This window comes from Balaenoptera acutorostrata, chromosome 4 (genome assembly GCF_949987535.1).
Source record: "Balaenoptera acutorostrata chromosome 4, mBalAcu1.1, whole genome shotgun sequence".
Classification (NCBI taxonomy): domain Eukaryota; kingdom Metazoa; phylum Chordata; class Mammalia; order Artiodactyla; family Balaenopteridae; genus Balaenoptera; species Balaenoptera acutorostrata.
The window spans coordinates 75,888,894-75,904,370 of NC_080067.1; the positions used below are offsets into that span (position 1 = coordinate 75,888,894).

The 15,477-nt window shown below is 41.0% G+C and overlaps 1 protein-coding gene across 6 annotated transcripts in view; it reads right to left on the bottom strand.

The window, feature by feature from the left end:
- Positions 1-15,477, bottom strand: part of ATP13A4 (ATPase 13A4) — a 141,941-nt gene that overhangs the window by 42,400 nt on the left and 84,064 nt on the right. For all 6 annotated transcript variants that reach the window (XM_007195178.2, XM_007195179.2, XM_057546048.1 and 3 more), the window contains exons 10-17: positions 13,660-13,830; positions 12,661-12,818; positions 11,863-12,051; positions 8,810-8,871; positions 3,422-3,572; positions 1,782-1,868; positions 1,399-1,552; positions 130-241 (exon numbers count right to left, since the gene is read on the bottom strand). In XM_007195178.2, coding sequence (XP_007195240.2) covers positions 130-241; positions 1,399-1,552; positions 1,782-1,868; positions 3,422-3,572; positions 8,810-8,871; positions 11,863-12,051; positions 12,661-12,818; positions 13,660-13,830 — 1,084 coding nt within the window. The remainder of the gene's footprint in view (positions 1-129; positions 242-1,398; positions 1,553-1,781; positions 1,869-3,421; positions 3,573-8,809; positions 8,872-11,862; positions 12,052-12,660; positions 12,819-13,659; positions 13,831-15,477) is intronic.

Consider the following 15,477-nt stretch of genomic DNA (forward strand, 5'->3'; position numbering starts at 1 on the left):
ATTTACTAAGTTCAGAGGCATTTCATGCACACAAATTCAGTAAGCTATGTTGCTGGGTCCACTGCCCAGTCTGGTGCATCTTCCCGCGAAACCATTCTGCTTTATCAAAATTCCCCCCATCCCATTTACCTCATAAAGGCAGTGGTGTGATGATCCATTTCCAGCTTTTTGTAGGCCAGTCCTATGACCCGGAAGCCCTGTGTCGTGTAAATCTGAAGTTCACTAACAAAACTAGTTGGTACTGTTCAGAAAATAACACAAGATTAGTATGCAATATGAACTCAGCTAGTACTGGGAGAGAAATGCTTTACAAAGAGTTCCAACTCTTGCCCAAGAAAACACACCTCTAAACATGTACACAAACAAGTCAGTGGGAATGTTAAATATTACTACATTGTCACGGTTGACCTCTTGGGATCCAGTGAAGCAGAAATGAAAAGGAAGCATTCAAAAAACAAAAAAACAAAAAGAAGAAGAAGAATGGGAAAAGTGTATGATTCTTTTTTTCTCCAGTTTAACCATCAAATATTTATTGAGTCTACTATGGGTCAGGAATTAGCGATTCAGAGACTGCACTGCAATTGCCACTCCGAGGATCTTTGTCTAGTAGGGTAACAGCCAGTAGACTAACAATACAATCGGATGAGATCCTTGCTATGATCCAGGCAGTTACAGCATGCTATGGAAACACTTGGTGCATCTATCAGACAGGGAGGATGTGATTAGATGGAGAAGGGAAAGGGCATTTTGGCTGAGGGAGCATCATGTGCTCAGACACAGGGCCATGAGACAGCAAACCTTGACAGTTCATCTCAGGGGGAGCACAGGATGTGAAGATAGGAGCGGTAAGGAAACTCTGGGAAGTTTGATAGGAGTCAGATCATGAAGGCCTTAGATATGATCCTAAAGGAGATTATCCTGGAGCCTATGGGAAGCAACCAAAGAATGAAAGCAGGAATGTGCTAACATCATTATACTGTGTGACAGAAAAACCAATCTGGTCACAGTGTGAAGGGTGAATTAGAGTAGGGGACACTGGGGGGCAGGGAACAAATTCACCAACTATGAAGTGATCCAGTGGAGGGATGATGAGGGCCTGAGCTGATGGAGTGACAGGGCCACGGATTAGCAATTGACAAGACAGAGGCACTGAGGGAGAGAGAGGAATCCAGGAAGAATCCTAAACTGGGATGGGGGAGTAGTACTTTCATTCACTAAGATGGGAAATATAGAGAGTGAGAAAGATAAGCTTGGTTTTGGTACCGAGTTTGAGATGCCAGTGAGTCATCCAATTGGTGATGGCCAGTAGGCAATTGGATTCATCAATCAAATGCTGAGGGGACATATGTGGGTTGGAAATACAGATTTGCCCATTGTAATATAAGTCTGTCCACTTACCTGTCTCAGGTTGGCAAAAGCTGGCCACTCTCTCCGGTGCACCTTTCATGAATGCCAGCCAGTCACCCCCCATCTCTTGGGCAATGACTGTCATCCTCTGCAGCGCTGATGAGAATGGGAACTGATGCAGGATTGCAATTCCTGCCACTGGGACCTGGATGAGGGAGGGGGAATGGAGAGGGACACACCACATAGCTTCTAGCTGTTGGAAATTAATTACTCCTTTCCCAATCCTTAGTTTAGCAAATAAGGGCAACAAGGTCTCACCAATTTTCATACGTGGAATTCAAAGAAGACACATCTCTGAGCTTTCAAAATTGTGGGCCTGACAGGACTTGCCTTCTGAGTTGGGTTTTGTGGGGTAGAGGGCGGGCAAGGCTTACCTGGCTGGCTGGTTTGCAGGGCTTAACAACCATGGCACATGCCGGTGCTCCCTTGATGTGGAAATCATGCCCGGAAACCACCATTTCCTATTTCAAACAGGATGTTTCATTGTAGAGATTTCTTTCTTGTTCATCTACTAATACTCTGCTCAAACCCTTCCCTTGAGAAAATCTCAAGCCGTCTCAATGTATTCTCCTCCCTCAGCTACACGGAGGTGAACCAGACTTAATTCGCCACACACAAAAATAATGCATTGGAAATGCTAGGAACTTGAAGGGCAGACACTTCTGAATTATTCATGCAATTTCTCCTGCTTTCTCTGCTGGAATGTGCTGTATAAAGGCTCATTCAACATTTCTAAAGGGCTTAACTTGAAAACACTGAGCGTGAGTAGCCCGCACCTTACTGCCTTTTTCTCCTGGTTCACTGTTGCTCGTGCCCTTCCTTCTCTGTCTAATTTGAATTGATGGTCCCCAGGGTACAGCAGGGCAGGGACTGTGATATATGTGGTTAATGTTTAGTAAACACTCAGGAATTGCTATAATAAAGACCCTAAATTATAGTCAAAGGAACCTTTTACCCAAAGATGCCAAAATCATCTCATTGAGTGGCAGAAAAAATCTCAGAGAAGAAATTATAATCCCTACTTAAAGGTACAGAAACAGTAACCCAAGAAGGATGGAGAAAGTTACATCAGACTGCTACAGAACCATGTCCTATTAGTGTTGGAAGGGACCCTAAAGACTGTCTCCTTCAGTGGGGCTCACACATGCATCACAGGGGCCTGGAGCTGAACCAGGCTATAGGGGGTGGAGGTGGGCTTGTAGTTAAGTAGGTGGGGATGTGTGTTCCCTAAGCTGTGCTTTTACTCCCCATTTTCTATCTCAACCAGAGTAACTCCAACGATTTGTTTTGTGTAGGATGCTTTTGAATAAAATTTCCTTTTAAGAAAAGATCCCAGCTTTTTTATTTTCTTTTAGGTGAACACTGCTTGTCTAATTCAATCCCCTCATTTTAAAGTTATGGAAAACCCCAACAGGAGACATGACCTCACGAGGTGAAGGAGGCAATCAGAACAGAGCCAAGACTAGAACCTGGAGAGCCGGATTCCTCGTCCTGAACAAGGCCATTTGATCTGAAATCTACTTCAGAGTCTCAACAAAAGCTCTCATGGTTTTCCTTTTTATTGTCTAGTCTTAGAGACAAAATTAATACTAAAGTAATAGGAATAAAACTCCTGGTAACAACGAATTATCCTAAGCACTGGGGACAGTGACGTTTCCTAATCCCCATGTTCGAGATAACTCTGAAACCAGACATGGCTCATACTACAGCTGGAAAGGGCTAGAAAATAATTATATAATAATTATACTAATACTATTGAGCTGGTAATATATTCCAGGCACAGCACCAGGGATTTTTTTTAATGCGTCCTTCCACTTAATCCTCACAATAACCCTAATATGGAAATACACTGTACAGAGGAGAAAACTGGGGCTTAGATGAGTTTGCCCCTCACTGCCATATGTACTCTATATTGGAGACCTCGCATTTTATGAGTATTGAATAGCTATGATAACACCTGGCTTGGTCTGGCATTGAAGAAGCTTCTTAGAATCTTTGCAGAACAGAAGCTTACCCAGGTAGTAGCTTCAAACATTTTGAGGTCCAGTGGGTCTCCATGGATGGTCCCATCCAGGAGGATCAGAGAATGGCAGCTGGCCATGGCTGCATACAGTGGGCCCCATGGCAAAGCCTTGCCTGAGGCAAAGTTGTGGACTTCCTGGAAGCTAAAGGAGAAAAGGGAAAGGGCTTTAGTCCTATTCCTCCAGGTCAGAATGGAGCTTCTGGAGGTGACCTTCCTTTTAAAAAATAAGTTAATATGCTTTGTTACATTACATATCCACACTCTAATCTCCCCAAATGAATAGTGCTTCATTCATCCATCGTCCTTACATATGGTCAATGAGTATGAGAAAAAATCCTGAGGTTCTTTCAAGCTCTTTCTTCCCTCTTTTCCTTACCCTCTCTCTGGCACTGATTTAAATCCAGAGGTATAGAAAGAGCTAGAAGTATCACCCTTAGTTCTAAGTGCATCCACTCCCACCTGAGCTTCCAGACCACTTTATCTTTTATGCTGTGAGACAGAACAGGCTAGCTCATACTATAGCTACTTGTGTATATCTGTGTATCTCCTTCAATCTATTCTTCAGGGCAGGGCTGTCTCTTCCATATCTCTCTCTCCAACATATCTGATGTTTGGTCCACAGTAGACAGTCAACAAATATAAGAGCAAATAAATGAATGAGTTGGTTACTGGAAATCTGAAAGACCATAATGGTAAAGAAATGAAATTTTTAAAAGACATTTTGAAAAGGACACGGCATTCTCCTCTTCCACCCTGGAATCTAGGATCTATATTGCAGCCATCATTACCATTGGTTCCTGTAGAAAGTGCCCTCATCTAAAATCTACCGAGATACAACTCAAACATCATATGCAGGGTTCTTTTACTAACTCAGAGTTGAAGTCATCAGGTTTGGCATTGGGCCTAAAAAAGGATGTCCTCTGGACCTTATTGGTCAGTCCCTTCTTACATGTGTAGTGCAGTAAGTGGTTCACAGGGCAGGCCATACTATTTGGTGGACCCTGAGTGGCTGAAGGTGCTTCCTGAATTAAGGCCAAATCTGATTCTTGGAGCCAGTCAGAATCTACTTGCTCCTCCTCCTCCACATGTCAACTTCCTTCAGATTTGTGGGCCAGCTTGGCTGTACCCCCTTTAATACTCCCTTCCTCTGGGATTACACAGGAACCTCTAGCTGTGCTTCCAATGTGCAGTTTCCAGACCTCTGACCTTCCTAGTAACTGTTTCTTGAAAGAATTTGTATTTTTTACTATTTACCATAGTTTGTCTTAAAACATGGTCTCCAGGATCAGACTATTATCTCTCATGATATGGACACTGCATTTCCTTCGGTTACTCTAGAGTTTTGTTCCTGAAAGCATATACATCAGAATGTTAACTCGTAATTCAGCCAAATTTCTTCCTGGTTTCCTCATTCAAGCTTCCTTAAGAGTTCAAAAACCTCTCGACTGATTACTGAGCCTGTTGATCATATCATTATATATTGAAAGATCAAGTTATCTCAGTGGTTACAATATGTCTCTGGTATTTTAGTAAACATCTAAAAGGAAGCAGTCACCATCAGTGATTAACACAGATTCTCAAGCTCACACTGTAAAGCAAACACAGATCAGGAAAAAAGAATCTTATCTTTAAGATGGCACACAAACTGTCTTCCGTATGTGATTCTGAATACACAGTTCTGAGTTTGGGAGGATTGGGCCAGACCCTGGTTGGACAAAAATAAATAGAACCCTCTGTCATCCCTGACCTTGAACTATTATTTGAATGTTTATGACTTATCAAGACCAGGTAGCTCAGGTAGACTTCCAACAACTTTGAAGTACCTGGCACATTAGGCAGGCCCTCTTTGGAAAAGATAAGAATTATTAGAAATGAGCTTACATTTTACAATAAGATATTTAACAGCGACTAAGTCAAGTGCTGTCTTCTTGCTTAGAATTTAATCTGTTTTCTCTTATTCTATCAATTAAATTTGTCAATTAAAAAAACGTTGGGGGAATTCCCTGGTGGTCCAGTGGTTAAAAGTCTGCCTTCCAATGCAAGGGACGTGGGTTCGATCCCTGGTCAGGGAACTAAGATCCCACATGCCATGGGGCAGCTAAGACTGAGCGCCACAACTACTGAGCCCGTGAGTTCTAGAGCCCATGTGCCACAACTAGAGAGCCCACGTGCTGCAACTACTGAGTCCGTGCACCACAGCTAGAGAGAAGCCTGCACACCACAACGAAGAGCCCACGTGTCGCGACTAAGACCTGATGCAGCCAAATAAATAAATAAATACTTTAAAAAATTTTTTTAAAACACTTTTAATTGCTCTTTTAGTCATTTAGAGCCAACTTTGACCTTTTTGAAGGAGGGAAAGGAGGGAGGGGGGAAGGAGAGTGACAGTTTGGATTAATCTATCAATAATCTAAATAGTATATCAATTGTTTTTATTTAAATTTGACAAGTCACTTTTAGAAACAGAAAGTTTTAAAAGTTTTGTGAATAAGATGGTGTCAATTCAATAAGGAGAAGAGCATTCAAAAGATGGAACATATTAAGTTAACTTTAAATAAACAAACATTTATTGTGCATCTACTATGTGTGCCTGCTATAGTGCTATATGGCATTAGGGACACAAATATAAATAAGAAAAAGACTGCTCTCTGAATGCTCACATATTTGAATAAATACATACATTTTTTATAGACACTGAAACAGGAAAATACGAATGAACAAGAAGACTGGGTATATATCCAAATCTATCTTCAAGAGAAAATAAAAAGATCTTTAGAAAGTTACCACTTGTAACAGCCTCCTTCTATAGACTAAAATGGTTAGAAGCACCAGGATTAATTTTTCAACTCCAGAAATGGACTTGTTTATAAATAATACATTAATATGAAAATGTGTTAAACATATATAATTAAAATATTTTATGGTTAAATCGTATGTCATTTGCATAATGCAGAAGAATCACGATGTACCTTTTATGTATAAGATGCTTTGTGATTTAGGTTGCAAGTATGAGAGGGAAATATTTTCATTAAAAAAACAAAACCTGAGCTCATGCAGCTCAATATCTAAAAAACAAACAACCCCACCAAAAAATGGGAGGAAGATCTAAGCAGACATTTCTCCAAAAAAGACATACAGATGGCTAAGTGGCACATGAAAAGATGCTCAACATCACTAATTATTAGAGAAATGCAAAGCAAAGCTACAGTGAGGTATCACCTCACACCGGTTAGAATGGCCATCATCAAAAAATCTACAAACAACAGATGCTGGAGAAGGTGTGGAGAAAATGGAACCCTCCTACCCTGTTGCTGGGAATGTAAATTGATACAGCCACTATGGAGAACAGTATGGAGATTCCTTAAAAAACTAAAAATAGGGCTTCCCTGGTGGCGCAGTGGTTGAGAGCCTGCCTGCCAATGCAGGGGACACGGGTTTGAGCCCTGGTTTGGGAAGATCCCACATGCCGCGGAGCAACTGGGCCTGTGAGCCACAACTGCTGAGCCTGCGCGAATGGAGACTGTGCTCCGCAACAAGAGAGGCCGCGATAGTGAGAGGCCCGCGCACCGCGATGAAGAGTGGCCCCCGCTCACCACAACTAGAGAAAGCCCTGATACGGAAATGAAGACCCAAAACAGCCAAAAAATAAATAAATAAATAAACAAATTAACTAGGAAAAAAAACAAAAAACAAAACAAAACAAAAACACTAAAAATAGAGCTACCATATAATCCAGCAATCCCATTCCTGGGCATATATCTGGAGAAAACCATAATTCGAAAAGACACATGCACCCCAATGTTCATTGCAGCACTATTTACAACAGCCAGGTCATGGAAGAAACCTAAATGCCCATTGACAGATGAATGGATAAAGAAGAAGTGGTACATATATACAATGGAATATTATTCAGCCATAAAAAGGAACGAAATTGGGTCATTTGTAGAGACGTGGATGGATCTAGAGAGTGTCACACAGAGTGAAGTAAGTCAGAAAGAGAAAAACAAATATCGTATGTTAACGCATATATGTGGAACCTAGAAAAACGGTACAGATGAACTGGTTTGCAGGGCAGAACTTGAGACACAGATGCAGAGAACAAATGTATGGACACCAAGGGGGGAAAGTGGAGGGAGGGGTGGTGGTGGTGTGATGAATTGGGTGATTGGGATTGACATGTATATACTGATGTGTATAAAATGGATGACTAATAAGGACCTGCTGTATAAAAAAAATAAATAAAATGAAATTCAAAAGCAAAACAAAAAAAAAAAGACCAAAAAAATTAATTAAAAAAACCCTGAAATCATCTATACCTCAATTTTTTAAAAAAACCCTCAAAACCTGAATTTGTCATATGTTCGTGTTCTGATCAGGCTGGAAGTTGCAGTGGGGAGAAAAAGCAGGCAGAGAAGCAAACTCAAACAAGACAGCCCCAGCAGAAGGACATGCAAATCTTTACCATGTTAAGTTGTAAACTGTCAAAACGGAGTCCTTTCTGGCCAGAAAAGAGGAGCTTCTGGCAGCCAGAAAGTAGTGTTGCCAGAACTAGAATACCAAGGAAAATGAAGTACACTAGCTGTGGGTCCCCAGATGTTCCTCGTCCTGAAATTCAGTGTCTACAAGTCAGGGCAGTGTTCCTCCGAGCACATGGAAAGGCTTCAGTTTGTACAAGGAATGTTACCTCCTTGAAGGACAGTGTCTTGGTACTGTCCAAATGACACACACTGGCCCCGAACTAATATGCTGACAGCAAATCACATTTTAGCAAAGATTTAAATGCAGTGTCAAAACTTGCCCTTTGGGCTTCCCTGGTGACGCAGTGGTTGGGAGTCTGCCTGCCAATGCAGGGGACACGGGTTCGAGCGCTGGTCTGGGAGGATCCCACATGCCGTGGAGCAACGAGGCCCGTGAGCCACAACTACTGAGCCTGCGCGTCTGGAGCCTGTGCTCCGCAACAAGAGAGGCCGCGATAGTGAGGGGCCAGCGCACCGCGATGAAGAGTGGCCCCCGCTTGCCACAACTGGAGAAAGCCCTCACACAGAAACGAAGACCTAGCACAGCCATAAATAAATAAATAAATAAATAAAAATTTAAAAATAATACAGACATACACTTTATTAAAAAACAAAAAACAAAAAACTTGCCCTTCATCTCCTGGGTTCTGTGAGTGTCCTGGGGCTGGGACTGGGGTGGAGGAAATATGCATGTTTTAGTGAGCTTTGGAAGTAGTCAAGAAGAGAAATTAAATGAAGATACTCTGGCAACTGCTGCTCACCAAAGCCAATGCCAAAATCTTTCCATTATTAGTATTCAGGAAAAAAAACACAGAGTTCTGGGAAAAGAGAAATGACAATGCATTTGGTCCCAAGTACTCACCCACTCCTATCACAGGGCACGACTCCCCAGAGATCCAAGCCATCCCTTGTTAAGGTACCTGTCTAAACAGAAACAAGCACTTGGTTGACTCTGAAGATGCAGCAGCCCCACAGTGACACTGATAAGCTATGTTTTAACAGGAAAATATATGTCACAACACATGATCAAGATCAGCTCTTCAAGGAAGGACACAATAAGGTGGGTATCTGGAGTCCTGGGTGGAAGATTTGATGAACTCATAGCAGTTGTGTGACAAGCTGGCACTTAATCTCTTTGAACTTTAGTGTTCTCAGCAATAAAGGGAAGAAAACGGTACCTGCCTTACATATTTCAGAGGCTTGTTTTGAGAATTTAACAGAAGACTGAATGGATGGGAGAGTCCTTGGTAAGCCTGCTTTTAAGAGCTATAAAATGGGTGAGTCTCCACAGATATAGAGAACAGACTCGTGGTTGCCAAGGAGGGGGGTGGTGAGGGAGGGATGGATTGGGAGTTTGGGATTAACAGATGCAAACTATTATATATAGGATGGATAAACAACAGGGTCCTACTGTATAGCACAGGGAAATATATTCAGTATCCTGTGATAAACCATAATGGAAAAGAATACGAAAAAGAATATATATATGTATAGCTGAGTCACTTTGCTGTGCAGCAGAAACTAAACACAACATTGTAAATCAACTATACTTCAATACAATTTTTTAAAAATGGGTGAGTCCCAGCATTTATAGCAAAAGTTAAAAGTATGTCATCAGAAACAAGTAATGGAAGTAGAATTTTTCACTGTTCTAAAGAAATATTATAGTTTGCTATTTGACATCTATTTGGTAAAAAGGGGTTTGTTGGTATTTCTCTCAGTGCAGTATAGTGATGAAGAGCTTGGACTGGGCTAAAACACCTGCTGTGTGATCTGGGTCAATTATTTAATCCCCCTAAACATTAGAGCCCTTATCAGTAACATGGTCATAATCATATAGGGTTGTTTTAAAAATTAAATGAGATACTACAAAGTGCTTAACTTAATGTCTAGCATAGAATAAGAGCTGAGAATAATGATAATTGCTCATAATTATTACTTAATTTTTTATTCAAATTCATATCACAATTATCTTTCCTACTCCCTGTTTCCTTTTCCAAGTCCAAGGATAACACGATCCTAGAACCAGAACGTCTTTTCTTATGATGCTCGTTTGATCACGAAATAACATTGAGATGGTGGCAAGAGCCATATTAATCTTCTGTTCTTGGTAGATTTCTCTGATATTCAAGTAATTATAAAATATAGCTCTGATCCCATTAATTCTCTGCTATCAAAAACCTTCACTGTACTGTTTAATGGGTACCGAGTTTCCCTTTGGGAAGAGGGAAGAAGTTCTGGAGATGGATAGTGGTGATGGTTGCACAGAAATGTGAATGCACTTAAAGCCACATAAAAATGGTTAAAATGGTAAATTTTATGTTATGCATCTTTTGCCACAATAAAAAATAAATTAAGAAAATGGAAGGCAACAACAAAAAAGAAGAAAAAACACCTTCAATGGCTCCCCACTGCCTAAAGAGTATGTAAAAATTTCTTAGCCATACATTTGAAGTCTACAACACCCTCTCCCGTTACTAATGTTCTCCTCTGATCAAAATCACACTCTATTGCTCTCCTGATTCCTTGCCCACATTCGCCTACCTACAATGTCCTCGGGTTGTATATCTTTTCAAATTTTCTGTATATTATGATATTTGACATGTTACGAAATCTCTCTTTTAAATCTATTTTTAATTGTGAAAACAGTGGTTTACATTATGTTATAAATAAAATTATATAAGTTTTGTGTGTACAGCATTATAGTTCTACTTCTGTATACCATACAGTGTGCCCACCACCAAAAGTTCAACTTAAGAAACCTTTCTGACGGACAGACCGCCTCCTTGGGGCTAGCCAATTCTTAGAGATAACCAGGGTCTCAGCCAACAGCACGCCTTTGATATGCAAACTAACCAGTCAGGAGTCATACCTTCTCTATCTGACCAGATTCCCCAGGAAACAGTGTCTCTGACTTAATCACCCCAGTACCAGCTACTAGACAACTAAAGACCACTCCTATAGCCCAAAGCCCACCAAAATCATTCACACTAGCCAATATTCAGCTGTGTACCCTGCTCTGTCTTGCCCTTCCTGCAGAAACTTCTATAAAGGCCATAACCCAAGCACTCCCCTCACTCCTGCTTTGCTTCCTGATCAAAATCTGGCATTCCTCCTGGGGCCTTGCCTGGTGAGACATGGCTCTTCTGTCTAGGGGAACTGTGAGTGACATTAAACTTTTCTTTCAAGGGCATCGACCTCTGCCTGCGGTCACTTAGTCACCTTTATAAATTAAGACCCAGGCACAAAACAGCCCTTCATTTCCATCTTACCCTCTTACAGCTCTCACCTTCACGCCAGCACACGAGTATATAGACAAAAAGAATATATCCAGGAGAAGGTAGAATAAGAGGCTGATTGGGAGTAACTGGCATGGGATCAAGGATTATTTTAAGCAATATACTGCAGATGGGAAAATATAGTAAGGGATTGACTGGGGATTTATTTTAACCAAGTCGCATAGTAAGACACAGCTAAATAAACTCTTCCTTTCTTATTCATTCATTAATTCAGTGAATATTTACTGAGCACTGACTGTGTGTCAGGTAATGGTCCTAGCATTAGGGATACAGTAGTAACCGTAATAAAAGTCTTAAATTTTGTTCTTTGCATGAGGGTATTGACTACAGAGGGACAGAATGCTATTTTAATTCATTGTGTTTCATAGAATATTGGAGGTGGAAGAACCCTAAAATATTCACCTATTCAGTCCCTACTCTTCCTTCTCTAAACCCTAGAATCTGAGAGCTCAAGAGATGTATCTGTCCTAGATCACACATCCAACCAGAGACAAAATGAAGTCAGGTACCCAGTACCCACATCTAATGTTTCCTGCCTCACAAGAGTGTAAAGTGCCTGTGCATGACGACAATGATGATAAAAATGTCACTGAGGATGAGAATGAAACACACATACCTTGTCAAAGCAGACAAGGTTTAATTGTCCACATACATTAATCCTCTGGGGGCTAATACAAAAGATGCCTCTCTTCTTCAGCCTCCGCTGGGCATAGATAATGCCTGTGGTCAGGGCAGCAGGTAGAGCGGGAGGAACCGCAATTGTGATGACATCAAGGGCTTTCTTCACCACCTCCTCCGGAGGTTCCTGGGAAGATAAAGTCCCTCTTTAGCTATTACAGATAAATCAACCGTGAACACTTTTATGCATATGAATTTTTTCCTCCTTTTTGCTTACTTCTTTAGGTCAAATTCCTAGAAATGATGTGAGTGGGCCAAACGTGGTTTAAAGGGTATGAACATGTTTATGGCTCTCAATACATTTTGCCAAAGTGCAATGAAAAAGCTTGTAACAATTCATACCGCTACCAGCGGAGAACAATGTAGCAGTTTGCCATGATCTCACCAACAATGGGTTTTATTTTAAATTCCTCATTTAACAGCTATAAAATACTACACTATTGGAATAAACATCCTCAGATTGAAGATGAAAAAATAGTGTAAGGAAAAGTCCAAGAGCAGAGGCATGTTGCTATCTCAATAAACAAAGTGTTTTATCTCACTAGATCTGATGGCTATTCCGGAACTTGGTGATCAATTGCTTATATTGGGCATCTGGGAGTATATAAGCAGGTTTCAGTGTCTGGCTTTGCTTTCCCAGGTTTGAAAACTGCGCCTTATATTAAGGTCAACATGGAGAGTATAAAATATAGATGAATGTACGTGTGTATGTAGTAAAAGAACAAAAGCTGTTTACCCCACTGAGCACATAGACGCACAAAGTATAGATCATCCCAATGGTGGCTGTTCCTACAAGGCACAGGAGGAACATGATGGCATCCCTGTAGAGCTTAAAATTCATCGGCTTGGGGTAGAGAATAGATCTCACGAGGTCCCCCTTTGCAGTGTTGAATCCTGAAGCAGCAAACACACACCTCATACTCTCAGGATAACAAATACTACTGTTAGCGCTCTTCTAATCCTCAACACAGCGTTTGTTTTCTCTAGAGATATTTAAACAGTGCTTAAGCCCAAATGCAATTAAAGGATAATTGGCCAAATACCTAAGTGCTAGAATGGATATACCTGAGCTCTTTCAGAGCCTATTCCTTTCTGGCTTTCCTTCCTTATACTTTTAATTTCAATGCATCCCAGAGATAGGAAAGCACCATATGGGGGCAGAGCACAGCTTTTCCAAATACAGCGTCATTTTAAGGAAAGGATTTGTATGTGTGCACGGACATGCACGCACACACACACACGCACAGAACACTTGAATTTAAATTAAATGGCCCCGTAAATACAGATGGTTTCAGTTTCTAACACTTTTCATCATCAAGTTTTCAGTTTCTAGTCCTGCCTGGAAAGAAGTTGAGATTAGTTCTTTGGGTGAGAATACCTAAGTTCTAGGTCCAGCTCTGTCAGTGACTGGCTGTGTGATTTTTTTTTAAACTTCACTTGAATTGTGCAGGCCCCAGCCTATTCATGTACAAAATGAGGACAGGCATCTTTGTTCTGCTAATCTGATATGTGGAAATAGTTTATAAATTACAAAGCATATGAATAATAATTGTTTTCATCAATGTTATTATTTTTACTAAAAGGCCATAGCTCAATTCACATTTTAAATGTGTATATTTACATATATGGGGTCTGTCATCTAAAGACTGCTCCTTACCTAATTCATTTAAGGCACTAGACAAATTGAGCGAAAATATTTCATCAAAATAATAAAAAGAAGGAGATGTTGACTAACCCGTCTGCAGTACTACTGCTTTCACGGTGCCAGAGCAAGCCCCCCTGGCCTGGATAACCTCTGTTCCACAGAAGAGGACATGCCGTTTGTAATCTGCTTCGCTCTGTGTTTTCCAGGGCACAGAGCTATCCATCTTAGGTAATGGAGTTTTAGTGACCGGAATACTCTCTCCTACAGAAAACAAGCATCTCATTTTGTGAGGTGGGAGGCCTTCACTCACTTAAACATGAAAATACTAACTCATCACACAGCAGGCATTTTTTGGAGGCTGCCATGTGGCGGGAACAATCCTTGGTATAGGGGATACAAGGAGAAACATAGTTCTTGTGTTTAAGAGGTTTATAGTCCAGAGGGGGAGACGGCCATGGAAACAAATAAGTATAATGTCATATTATAAATACTATGAGTATTGTAAAATGAAACAGAGATGCTGAAATAGACTGGAAAGAACCATTTAGGGAATAGCAAGTTGTGGGGTCTGGGGAATGAGAGGCCATGAGAGCTACGTAGGAGCCAAAGCATGGAAGGCATGCACATACTTAAGTGTTTAAATGTTTTTCTATAGGCATTGGTGGCAGGAGGGAAATAGGGAGATATTTAGCTGTTTGATTCAGGAGAGTACTATGACGTTTACGTACAAAGAGAGTGTACTCTGTCTGCAGTACAAGGAATGAATTGAAGTCTGATGAGGTTGGAGGCTGGATATCCAGTTGGGGAAAAATCACAAGAGTCCTGCTTAAAGAAGACAAGGTCTGAACTATGGCAACTGGCAGTAGGAGTAGAAAAGAGGCACTGGTTTTGAGAAAGAAGAAATTGAGCAGCTACAAAACTTGGGGAGATTTTTATATTGGCAGATCATATGGACAGAGGAATTCTAAATGGCTTCCTGGTTTCTGACTTGGAAGAAAGAACAGAGGGTGGCATTAATCATCAACACAGGGATTATAGGAGGAAGGAGGAATTGCCTTTTGGTCCCTGATTTGGAGATGCCTTGTGGAATGACCATGTCGAGATGCTTTGTAGGCAGTTAGATATTTATTTGGGTCTGGAGCTCAGGGAAGAGGCCTTGACCAGAGATATTTAGTCACAGGTCATCACCTTATAAACAATAATTAAAGCCACCAGAGAAGACAAGATTACTTAGGGTTCGAGTGAAAGGTGAGAAAAGGAAAGGTCCAGGACCCCTCAACAACATCAAAAATCAAAGAGCTGGAGGAAGAGGAGCAGTGTAGGAAGCTGAATGGTACTGTCAGTGGTAGAAGAACTTGGAGAGTCAGCACTGTCTTGGAAAGTTAGAAGAGTGTTTTCAGAAAGGAGAGACGGTCAGAATGCTTAAATGCAGCAGATAGGCCAATAAGATGTGAAATTTAAAGAATCCATTGGATTTGCCAATTGGGACATCCGTGACCTTTGCCAGCACACTGGGAGGGGCAGATTTCAGTGGGTTAAGTGGCAATACAAGGTGGTGAAGGAGTTGTGAAAGTAACCAAATAAAGAATAAAGCTTAGAGAATAAAGCTTATTGAAGCCCTCCACCTCCATTTGTAGAAAGGACAGTATAAGATCAGGGATATGTTCCAGTATAATAGGGCCACATTCGTTGGGAAAATTGTACTTGGCATTGTAAAAGTCCCAGCACGAAAGGATTTTTATCAGTCTATGAATTCCCTAGAGAAAGAAACCTGACCTGTCACACATGTTTTTGTTTTGTTTTGTTTTGTAAGTTCACATAGGAGGGAGTTGTGTGCTCTTGTCTGCATTTAATGCCTTCCTGGTCTGCCAGGAGAAATAGACTTGGTTTGGACTTTAATGGGAACCA